Source organism: Crotalus tigris, unplaced genomic scaffold (genome assembly GCF_016545835.1).
Source record: "Crotalus tigris isolate CLP2741 ecotype Arizona unplaced genomic scaffold, ASM1654583v1 scf7180000017548.2638350, whole genome shotgun sequence".
Lineage (NCBI taxonomy): Eukaryota > Metazoa > Chordata > Lepidosauria > Squamata > Viperidae > Crotalus > Crotalus tigris.
In genome coordinates, this window is record NW_024096466.1 from 677,930 (window position 1) to 690,712 (window position 12,783).

General features: G+C 36.1%; 2 protein-coding genes across 5 annotated transcripts in view; one reads left to right on the forward strand and one right to left on the reverse strand.

Moving 5' to 3' along the window:
• The window catches only part of BTBD6 (BTB domain containing 6), a 54,403-nt gene extending 47,979 nt beyond the window's left edge, over window positions 1-6,424 (forward strand). For both annotated transcript variants that reach the window (XR_005555983.1, XR_005555984.1), the window contains one exon: window positions 3,491-6,424. The gene's annotated coding sequence lies outside the window, so the exon portion shown is untranslated. The remainder of the gene's footprint in view (window positions 1-3,490) is intronic.
• Window positions 1-12,783, reverse strand: part of BRF1 (BRF1 RNA polymerase III transcription initiation factor subunit) — a 218,245-nt gene that overhangs the window by 176,061 nt on the left and 29,401 nt on the right. For 2 of the 3 annotated variants that reach the window (XM_039336730.1, XM_039336721.1), the window contains exon 3: window positions 178-351. In XM_039336730.1, the coding sequence (XP_039192664.1) occupies window positions 178-351 (174 nt within the window). The remainder of the gene's footprint in view (window positions 1-177; window positions 352-12,783) is intronic. The other variant, XM_039336739.1, reaches the window with a different exon arrangement.

Below are 12,783 nucleotides of genomic sequence, written 5' to 3' on the forward strand. Positions count from 1 at the left end.
GCCATTAAATCTAATAATTCCCATCAATTAATAATCTCTATCAACTGTTTACCTTTATCCAATTTGGAATGGTTTTCTATTGCTTTAACAAATATGAAAATAACCTTCTATTCATACAGTCCTAGAAATATCCAAGACATTTTGAAATGGTCTGACTGCTAAGCAGTGAAAGGATACGCGGAGTGCCTTCTGTCCTACACACCAAGTAGAGGCATGCTGCTATGACATGGGTCATCTTCCTCCCACGAGTTAAGTGCTTGCTCACTGCCATTTTGAAAAAGTTGAAGGCTGTATCAAGACAATGTTGATTTAGTTGCAGCTGGTTCCCTAAATGATGGATCTGGCGTTTTCCTTTAAGAAACAACAACAAAAATTAGAAATCATTGGCAAAGCATTCTTATGATTAAGTAAAAACTAAAAGAAAGCTATATGCTTAGCATATTCTTAACTGTGAAGCAATATGCTCCAAATATTAGGAGTGAAATATAAAACTTACTAATTTATTTGATTTTTATTGTACTTTTATCACTTTATAAGTAATTCAAAGTGGTGAACATACATAATACTCTTTCCTCTTCCTATTTTCTCCACAACAACCTTGTGAGGTGGTTGAGTTAAGAGATAAACCACCTTTCGTGCCTAAGGTAGGACTAGAACTCACAATTTCCTCATTTCTAGGCCAGCATCTTAATCACTATAAAAAATAAGCCAAAGTTTAGTAGCAACAGCATTTCATTTGAAAATAACTAAACAGACTGCAATATACTTCACAATCTCTAATAAAACATCCCATGCTCATTTGGATGCAAAATAAATATTTTGATATAATGCTTTGGAAAAGCAGATTTTGGTATCGCAGAACCCAAATCCCAAGTAGGACAAAACTGCAACTTGGGAAATTGTCCATAAAAAGAATGTGCGCTCTACAAATTTTCCTTGTAGTGGTAGTGCTCTCTCCATACATTAATATTTTGGAGAGCGCTCATCTACCTTCTAGAAAAAGATGAATAGATTTTCTTCCAAAGCTCTTTTGATCATATTTCTCCACCTTGGCGAAATGTATGGACTTTAGACTTCCATAATAGATTATAGAATTGTGAGATTTGAAGTCTACACATCTTCAAGTGTTAAAAAACACTTCTTGGTTGATTCAGAAATGATACAGCATGGTTGTTGAAAACACAGTGAGGTACTAGTAAATGTTTTAGCTCTGTTAACAATAGGGCTATAACACAAGAAGTTATCTGGCGATGTCCAGATAATTGAATATTTCCTGAAAATTGTGCTGAAATTTAACATCAGGATGCCTATGAAATGGAGTCTAGAAATTTTTGGTCAGTACTGGAGCAAAGTTTAAGTGTCATTCCATACAAAACTCTACTCCTAGTTTCCTCTACCATAAAAACATAGAAAACTGACAGCAGAAAAAGACCAAATGATCCATTGAGTCTACCCTTTGAGTTTTTTTTGTTTTTGTTTTAAGAAAACATCCTTAGTAACATATCGTGAAGCAGTAGATCTGACCTAGAGAAGAGAGCAATGAACTATTAAGAGAGGAGAAAAGTAAGATAACTCAGGCCTAGAAAAGTGGATAGCATGAAAAAGAAACTCATAATAACTCTGACTTGATTTTGCTTCAGAAAGAAAGTATTACAAGATAGGGCAGAAAGAAACAGACAGATTCTCAAGATTCTGTTATTCTACCCTATAATAATATAAGGCATTCCTATAATCTCTGTTGCCTCTTATTTCTTCATCTTACCTACCTCTAAGGATTGACACCTATTGATTGGTGGGTAGGGGTAAGGGCTTTTACTTGTTGCTAAACTATATTGAGTTTGAAATTCTACCAACATATTGCAAATTATCTGAGGATGTATCAGTTGATCCCACCTAACCTTCTGATAAACTCTGGCTAAAAATGCATGGTGGAAAATAAATAATGTTTTATTGTCTATTCTAATCAAACAGCTTGCTGAAATATTGGTCTCTGCTGTCAAGAACACTATTCTTGTAGCTTTATGCTGAGAAAATGACTTAAGTCCTGGGAATTATAATTTGCTTCTCCTCAAATTAATTAATATCATGGGGGGGGGGAAAGACTTTGGTTCTTTATTTTAAGCATCATTTGATCTGTATTGGGTACATTCATACTGCATTTAATACCTTGCTTATTAAAACTTTGTTTTTAATCAATTGCTGCCTGTGAGCCTATGGATATAATTTTAACACATAATCAACAAAACAGTTTAGTCATTCCAATTTATATTCTAAACTACTACCAACTGGTGGGAAAAAATTCATTTGCTTTCTTTGGTAATTAATTACTTTGATTTAACTGAACCAAGCTTTAACTGAATCACCTGGAGATTCTCTGTATGTTTGTCTGTATACAAATCCTTTCTTAAGAGGGCTTAGGACAGGGGTGTCAAACTGCCAGCCCATGGACCAGATGCAACGTAGCAAAACCGTGCCCACCCCATTGCCGGCAATGGCAAAAAAGTCACAATACATCACGACACATCACGTGACTTGTGAGTTTGACACCCCTGGCTTAGGAAAACTAGGCTCCATTGGTGCCATTTTCCAAATAAGACCAACACCAACAAGAAATGGTAATTCTCTATTCCCAAATCATAATTCTAGCATTATTGTTTGAATTAAGTTAGGCATTGATTATTCACACATGTGCCAAAGTTGCAGTAGGCTCTAAAGTAAACAATAAATCAACTATTCTTAACTGTGTCAATCTGTAATTTAAATAAGCTGTCTGACTTAATAAGCAATAACATTGTTAATTTCCCTATAACATACCATAGAAAAGTATACCCACAATTTTCTCATTCATATATCTTAAAATCAAAAGAATAATCTGTTTCTTATCTTAAGTTAAGCCCAACAAGAAATTGTTCCTGCTGGCCACAGAGCAGCTGTTTCTCTTAAGACTGTTAACATTTCCAAATTGCTAGATGAAAACCTATTTCAAGTATGAAACTAGCACAGAAACTGTAATGCAATCACATAGATATATATATTCTTGCATACAGCTGTGTTGGGAGGCTGCACTGAGCTGGAGCTTCCCACACAAAACTAATACATGAACTTACAAAGAAAATACACATGCTATGATTGCCATGTTACAGTCCATATACTGACTACATACTAATTCCTGTGCAGAAATATTTTCTCTCCACCAATTTTGTAACGCTTGGTAAAACCTTATTTTCCTTACATGAGAAATACTGTAATTTAACACTTGACTGTAATGAAATGACATTCCATTCAGCTCTGCAAGCAAAGCTATGTGGGTTTTTTGCAGTTTTATGCTTTTTTAACTCCTTGCAAACTGCATTAAATAATCACTTCAGCTAGTGGCATAGATGTATTTTTATATACAGACATGTGATACAAGGAATATATATCTAAATCTCAAAGCCAGTGCATGGCATCTACTGAAATATAACCATCAATAAATATATTCTACTTCCAGTTCGGGATCGCGGCGCTCGCAGTTGTGCAAGGAGACGGCTCTCCTTGCCAGCTGATTCTCCGCTGCCAGTAGACCCTAAATCGGGTCGAAAAGCCGCCTTGGAGTGGTGGCTACCGGTGAGGAGGTCCTCGCCATCCTTGGGAGAGCGGCAGCTTCTTCCAGGGACTGAGATTGCTCCTTTGGGCCGATGGTGGAAAGAACAGCCAGTAAAATGGGCGTTCATCTAGCCGCTGCAACCAGAAGTCAGAAGAACATCTAAGCACAGGAACCACTGTGGCTGAGCTGGGTGAGACTTTTTTCTTTCCCTCTTTTGATTCTCCTTTTTCTTTTGTGCCTGTAAAAAGCACTTTTGAAATTATTTCCCTGCTCTAAGAAAGTGGCGTTTGTGAGTGTGGAGAAAAGAAGCTTAAATAGACTGAATTAATTTAAAGTGATTTTTTTTTCCTATTTTTATTTTTTTTTTCCTTCACTTTGGGGTCTTGGAAAATTTTGTGAATATTGAATCTGCTACTGAGTTTCCTGATCTTGTTTAGGAGATTCCTGGTCTCTGGGAGAAGATTTTACATTGTACTGAGGACACCTTGTGGAAAACATTAAAATTGCAACTTTCTCTTTTTAGGATTGGACTGACCTTGTCTTTCAGATTATCATAAAAGGGAAAATACAAAGAAAATTAACAGCTGTACTGGTGGGGGTGGACACCGATTAAATGTTCTCTGAACACAGCCTCTACTAAATGATACAGACTGTTTTTTATTATCTTTGAAATGGAGCAACCCTTGGTTCAACTTGACTATAAACATATACTGGAAAAACTTTATGAAGCTACTGATGAAATGTTTCAGGGAATTTAACAATCTTTATGAGAAAAAAAATGTGTAAAGGGAGAAAAGAACATGTACCCCAGAAAAAGAGAAGTCTCAGCCCCTAACCATGCCAAGTTAATTACCTATCTCTCAAATCTCATCAATGCATTTTCATCTCACAGTGTCTCAAATGTCTTATTTCTAATATTATTTTTTCATTAACACATAACTAAACAAAGCAGTCGCTTAACAAGGACTATCTATGTTGGGTTAGGATGGATGAAGCCCTTTGTAAAATGTGTTTGAATCGAGTGGTAAGATTTCATCTTGTTGTTTTGTATTATGTTTGTTATAGCTTAATGTATTGTGAACTGTCCACAATGCAGTTTGTAGTCATGGTTTGGAGTCATGCAGCAACTAAGTCACAATAAACAAATTAAATATAGACTAACTCTGGAAGTATTTTAAAAGTCAGTTTATAAATGTTTCAAATAAATATCTGCTTGTCCAAGACTACACCATCTCTCTCACTGATCACTTAGGATTGATGGAAGTTAAATGAGCAATTAACTCATCCCTTTCAAATAGAGATTAAATTTAAATTAATTCTGAATTGATCAATTCAGCTACATTTTTTGTAAATGGAGATAGTCCTTTAAAGGAGCAGGGCTGTAGACCCTCTCTGGTTTTCTTGCATAAACAATATCTAAAAAAATGCAGACTATATAGCAATACATTGTTCTCTAGCAATTTTGCTTTTTTAATTTTCAATACACTAGATAGACTTCAGCTCTTTAAAAGAGAACCTATATCTATCCCATCTGTTCCAAACAGCCAATAAACAGGACAAAACTGCAGATCTTTCCACTTGTATGGAACAAAGCCAAAGGTAAAGAATGCAAAGCTCTCTCCACTCACCAAATGGAAAGGCCATAAGCTTTTTTAGCTTATGGCTTTTGGCTTTTAGTTTCTCACATGTGCACACACCTGCTAGAATAAGACAATTCTAGCCAAAATTTCAAGAAATGTACTCTTCTAGGCAAGTGCCAACAACATATATTGTTTCCTTTGTGTACTTCCATTACAAAAGGAAAATGTGCATTAAAATCTTTTATATGGAATCCAGGAAGCTTGGCACAAGCTTGAAGTCCGTGAAGTCCAGTGTCCTGTAAAGCAACACTGTTAGGTGTATCATGGACCACTATTCCCATTATTCTCCCAGCCAGACTCACTGAAGATTATGGAACTTGCATTCCATTGTACAAATAGTCCTCGAAATATGACTGTAATGGATATTGCCATTACAGTCACATGTTGTGATGGTCGTTATTGAAGCATCTCACCTAATGACCCTCCTGTTCCTATTCTCCCCAATGAATCATTAAACAATTGCCTGGGTCTTTAAGTGGAGCATGGGATGCCTCAGAGGTGGGGAGGTCCTTAGAGGCCTAGCCTAGACCCAGGCCTACTTCTCCTGATCCTACCTCATTCATGCGTGCCAACATTTTGTTACATGAATAAAAGACTTTTTAGGATAAACAATATCTGGAAGTTCTTTGAAGTGTTTCATTAGTCGGAATCATGACAAAGGCCTTGCCTACTCATCCCAAGACACCCTATGCTCCGCTTCCTTCCCCTTGAGTCCTCCACAGTTCTTTTCCCATTCCCATCTTTAGGCCAGATTCCCACCCTACCAGGCCAAACATCTTCCTCCTCACTTAGTTTTAGAAGAGCTCCAAGGCCTTCCAGAGCACCGGGACGAATTGCTTCTTTCTACAGCTGCATAGCACAGGTCCAAAAACAGCCAGCATTTCATCCCACCCACAAAATGGCGGCTGAGTTCAGATTGCCACTGTGTGGCCCAGGGACAAACTTTATTTTGCTGCCTTAATGAGGTCTACACAGTTCTGCAAAAACTTTCTGCAGCATTCAGAAGCTTCAGCAGCTCTGTGCAGACATTGTTAAGGCAGCAAAATAAAGCGGTTTGTCTGGAGGCTGCCATTTTGTCCCCACCCACAAGCAGGCATATCAAAATGGCAACCATGTTCAGGCTGCCTCCGCAGGGCCGAGGGACATGTGGCCTGCCCTCCTTCCCTAACATGAGAACCAGAGAGCTTCAAAAGGTAAGTGCAATGGGTGATGGGCATGGCAGGGGTGGGATTGGGAGAAAGAGTCAGGTGAACTACAACATCCCCGTGGGTAAGGGTAAATGACAGCAGGGGTGCTACAGCCATTCTAACTTTGAAACAGTATGTAATTTTGGGGTGTCTATTGTAACTTTGAATGTTCATTAAGTGAGCTGTCTTATCTCAAGGACTACCTCTATCTAGATTACAACAGGTTAAGGAAGTAACTATCAGGCAACATGGTGTCCATTTCTTCAAGGTCACCAATTCCCTGTTCCATTTCTTTATTTAGATTTTTTTTTTTACTAGAAGCTATCATACTGTGAAGTATATACCTAATACATAAGATAGCATCATTTCTATGTAGCAGAAAGCTTTCAGAACCTCTATAGGCTCCATCTCAGAAATAAAAATAATAAGTGACTCTTCTATACAAGGGAATTTCCTATATTCCTGTTTCCAGCCAGAACCTTAAAATAAAGTACATCTGTCCAATGCAGGAAGAAACAAAGATGTGGTGAAATCAATGGGGGTTAATAGTTCTAGTTCTCACATTCAGAACACATCTGCTGCCTAAACTTACAACCTCAAAAACTTTGCTTCAGTTCATATTTACAGGAAATGTACAACAGTTATGGAAACAAGTTTTTAAAGGCTCATATATCTCCAAGAAAAGTTCAAAAAGAAAAGGGGAAAAATAGTTTTCTGAATCTTCCCCAACAAGTTTCCTAATTCTCCATTTTGCTATCATTTAGCCACCACTAAAAAAGATTTTTTATTCTGGCAAGCTCTTTCATGAAATGAATTGTAACAAGTAATATTTTTAAATACTGATAAGGGAACTAGTTTATCAGGCTTTGCTGTGTTATTAGACTAGTTTATATTATCTTGAAATGATAGACTGTCTGGAATCAATGGAACCTAAAAGTAATCACAACTAAATATCATTATAACTGTTATTATTTTATTAATTATATATAGCTGTTCATCTCACAAAATGTGACTTTGGGAGATACACAGCAATCAAATAACAAATATAAAAATAAACAATTTAAAAAATATAAAATCCAGATTCAAATAAAAATTATAAAAACAAACATAACCCTAGGCAAATGGAGAATAAGAATCGGCACTTAACTAAGGAAAAATTGTGTTTTACTCTTTGAATAATTCTGTGATAGATTCTAACAACTCTCACAAAGAATGTACATAAATATAAGTTGTATTTGTTTATGGAAAAGGGAATATTAAGCTCAAATTACTTTCCCACAACTACTATTTGTTCTCCAGTTGTTGCTGCTAAGCACCGAGTCTTCCCATCAATAAAACCATGTTCATCTATGACTTGGGGACAGACGAACAAGAGGATTTGATATATGTTACCAAGACCTTCCTGAAAGAAAGGGGACACTGCAATAATCTTTAGCAACAGCTTAGCTCTGACCAAGGTCCTTGTTCTGGAGCTTGCAGGATCATCATACTGGTTTTCGATTTCCCTCCATTACTACTGCTGGGGAATTTCTATTTCTGCACCCTGGACAATCTGCCAGTCTGGCAAAGTTCAGGATTTCATAAAGACCATGAAAATTACAGACCCATCTCAGGCAGTTTTAGGACTGACTTTCATAAGCTGAGATCTATTTGACCTAGTTTTTCTTTGGAGCAGTTGCTATATAATATGAAGATGGAAGACATTATTGAGTCCTTTTCCATGGTTGGAACATTTTCTGGTTCAAGTGATCCTCATCACCACACAAAACTTCTCCAAGATAGCAAAAGCTGTTTTCTCTCAGGCACCTGATAAATCCAGAAGGTCCCAGAGGATGCTTAGGGATTTTCCCAGCAACCTGGCAGATAATTCTGCCAAGTGTTAAGGTCGGTCAAGCATCTAATAAGATTGTCTTCAATATCCTTTTTGTGGATCAGAGGCACTTTGGCTTACTGAAGAACTTCAGGAAATGAAGAAGAACAATGCCTAAAGATAGAATGTGAGTATAAGAACTCATGTCTGAGCCTACACCATGCAGATACATCTTTATTTAAAATTACGCAAAGCCTTATTGAGAAGGGTAACAGAAACAGCTATCACCGGACTTCCTGTTTCCTCCAGCAGCGTCATCGGCTGGGAGACTCGGGATGCCGAGCTCTTCAGCTGAGTTTCTTCTTGTTTGGGGACCCTAAATGGGCCAGAAGCCGCCCCAGAGAGATGGCACTGAAGGAAGGTACTTCCAGGGACCTAGTAGAGACGGCGGTCTCTCCGATAGGTCCAGGAGAAGCCTCCCAGAAACCAACAGAACAAAGGCTAGCTAACTCCTTGTCTAGCCCTAGCTGTAAGCAAATGGAAGTCAAGAACCTCTACCTAAACTGATTGTAAACAGTGATTTTTAAGCTGGGTAAGAACTAATTTTCTCTATCGTACTTATTTTCCTGAAAAAAAAAAAAGAACTCCCAAGAAGCAAAAATACCTCCAAGAGTGAAAAAAGGGGAGGGATTTCCCCCCCCCTTTTGGCTATTGGAAGCGGCGAATTTAACTCTTTAAGGAGAAAAAGGAAACTGAAAAATGATCCAACACTGACACCTGGTGTCTAAGCTAAAAAACTTTGATTTGTGGCTTTTAAAATCTTAAAATACAGCTGTTCAGAGAAAGTGATATTTACAAAAACAATGGATGTTTTACAAGAGGAAATATATGATATGCTGCAATCCATTCAAAGGACAATGATCTTAAACCATAAAGAAATACAAAACAACTTTGAAAGATAAGATAAGTCAACTTATCTCCAATTTCAGCTCACTTCAAAAAAATCCTCAGAAGAACACAGCAGAGATGATGGAATAAATCAGAGGGAAAAGGCTTAAAGATGGACTTTTACAAAATTAAGTATGACTTAATTCAAGTGGAAGGAAAGACAATTTATACTTCAACATCACAAAACAAATTGGAAGACAAGAGAAGGAATTCTAATGGAAAAAAGAGTGCAAGTGCGCAGGACAGAGATATTGATTTACTTTCTACATCTACAGGAACACCTATGATCGTATGGGAAAACCTTTGGATCCAGCAAAATATATTGATCAAGATAGATTCGGGGCAAAGAAAAGACATTAAGAAAAAAGATAATGGGACATATCAGAGAGAATATTTAAAAAAGAAACACGTGTTTGAATATGGTTAAAGAAATTGAAAAAAATTGAAACACACCATTCTAACAGGGATGAAATGTTTTAGATACTTAAATGTGATTGAATTCAAGAAAAGTACATATATATATAAGTGAATTAGAGTTAAGGGACTAGATGACTAGATTTATTTGAATAGAATGTCTAAAGATTAACTATATTCTAAACTATGATTAAAAAGAATAAGAAATTCGAGAAAATAAATACAATTAATCTAGGAGAGATATATATTCTAAGTACTATATTATTTCTTATGTTTTGTTATTATTGCTTTCCTCTCTTCTTTTTCATTTTCTTTTTTTTTAAAGAAAAGAAATGTATTAATATGATGATGATTGTTTAGGAATACTGGAACACTTTAAGAAGGATGAAATATTTTAGATATTTAAAGGTGACTGAACTCAAGAAAAATATATATAATACATATAAAATGTTTTGAATTAGAGTTAAGGGATTAGATGACTAGATTTATTGAATAGAATGTTTAAAGATTAAATATATTTTTAACTATGATTAAAAAGAATTAGAAATTCGAGAAAATAAATATTACTAAGCTAGGAGAGATATATATTTTAAGTACTATGTTATTTTCTTTGTTCTGTTACAACTGCTTTCTTCTATTCTTTTGTATTTTTTTATTTATTTTTTTTATTTTTCTCTTCCTCTCTCTTTTTACTTTTATATTTAATACTTAAGAAACACAAAAATGTGAGATGGCTTATATGGAAAAAATAGAATCAAGTCTGTCAGCGTAAATTAACTAATTGCTACCAGTAAAAATACTCAGAATTTGGTGGGAAAAATAAACTAAAATAAGGACTGTAACAGGATTGATGATAAGGCAATCCAAATGAATGGAAAGAAAAGAAATGTATTAATATGATGATTATTTTTTAGGAATATTGGAAAAACATATACTAAATTGTCAGTTATTAAAACAATAAGAATTGTATTAACGCAATGTTTGCAAAAAATGATGTTTTTAGAGAAAGAGGAAAGTAAACAAAATTAATATATGAAAAACAGACTATAGAAATTAATTGTTAAGGACTGTTCTTACAAATGTAACCCAGACACCACACTGTTTATCAACTATTGAATGACTTATGTTTGTGTAAAAAACTAATAAAAATTATAATAATAAAAAAAAGAAACAGCTATTACCTAAGTACCATGATGCTTTTGCACAATACTTTACTAATAAATCTGCCCAAGGTAGAATCTGAAATAGCCTTGTACTCTCATTTGGGATTATTTTTTAGTTTATGAACTCTGATGAAATGGCCAGGAAGGTTTAGATCCATCCTGGTTCCTTTCATGGCCTAGGGACATGTGAAAAAATAGGCTTGGTAAATAATCCATGACTCTTTTGGGGGAGAGGGGGATGCCATTAAGAACATGTTGTGTAACCTCTTTTGAAACTACCCTTTGATAGAAACTGTGTAAAATTTCTATCAAAGAGCATAAACCAAAGATGAAAAACTTGTGACATTTGACAGCTCATTCAAAAGATGCTGCTCTTGTAACAGTAATAACATTAAGCAAATATTACAGGAAATATATCCTCTCTTCAATATTTTTAGTCATATGCAAGCTTCTAAAATGTAACTTATTTCCAGCATTTGAATGTTAGGCAATCAAGCAATAAATTCTTATATAATGGAGCAAATTCCAGATGTAATATATTATAAATTTAGTGTCTTTGTTTTCATACCATTATGAAGAATTACATGCACAGTTTTAGAAATATACAGATATTCAGCTACTTAGCTTTGTAAATATGCTTATAAAAGTTATTACCCTATTACCTTATAAAAGTTATTACCCTTACTAAAGTGTTTCAGGCAGAAAAGGGATGGATGGAGAATTCTCAATATAAAGGAGAAAGTACCAATATTCTCACTCACCTACACTGAATTCTGTTCACTGTCTGCAGACAATTCCTATCAGGCTTAGAAAATCAATTTGATGTAATGGTGAAAACATCAAGCTAGAAACAGGAGACTGAGAGTTCTAAATTCACTTTAGACAGAAAACTAGTTGGGTCACTTTGGACCACTTTCCCACAACCCTAGGAAGCAGGCAATGGCAAACCACTTCTGAAAAACTTTGCCAAGAAAACTGCAGGGAGTTGTCCAGGCAGTTTCTGAGACTTAAACACAATTGTATAGAAGGAAAAAAAGTGCTCAAATACAGTCTGATTTATACAGATCTGACACTATATAATTCATTATTCAAAGCCTTTCAAAATAAATGTTTTAACGTGCTATGACATTTAATCTTGAAGTCCTGACCATAGTTCACATCTGGTAACAATCCACAGTGAAATCAGTATATGGTACATACTATGGTTCACTGACATCATGTGCATGTTCCTCCATTTTGTTTGTTGTGGCCCTCTTGTTTCACTTCTATCAGACTGAGGTTAAATTTCCCTAGATCTTTTCCCACAAGTTTCAGCCAAGGCCCCCCTTTTTTTTTTAAGCTGATCACTTTCCAGCTGGGACATGACTGGGCCAGCAATATGAAAGTTGATATGGGGCCAAGCAACATGTGTATCCAAGCCACCATATTTGGCGTTTGATTAGCTATCATACATTGATTGCAGCATCATTCTTTTAACTGTTTCATTTTGTATTTTGCCATAGATTAAATCCTCTAATATTGCAATGGGCAGAAGGAGCTGCAACCAAGACAACAATCAGATAAAAGAAATGGGGCGTTGACTTACCTGAACGCCTTTTCTCAGCACAGAGATGGATAATCCACCAATGGGTTGAGACTGTATTCCTGCCCAATCAGATCAGTCAGCCAAAGTTGCCACACCTGTCTTGGACCACGAGATTCCCAGTCCTGACACGAGCGAAGCCATTGACTGACAATAAGACGTTTTTGGCTCAAACTAAATCTCCCTAATTATCCCTGTCTAGAAGGGTGGGTGTGGATTATCCATCTCCGTGCTGAGAAAAGGCGTTCAGGTAAGTCAACGCCCCTTCTCCAGCACTGGAGATGGATAATCCACCAATGGGACATACCAAAGCCTATTGTCTCTCGGGTTGGAGAGTAGACTGGTCCTGTGTGGAACTTTGGTCTAACACCTGCTGGAGAACCCTCCTACCGAAGGAGGCCTCTGCAGAGGAGTATTTGTCGATCTTGTAGTGGCAAATAAATGGAGAAGGCG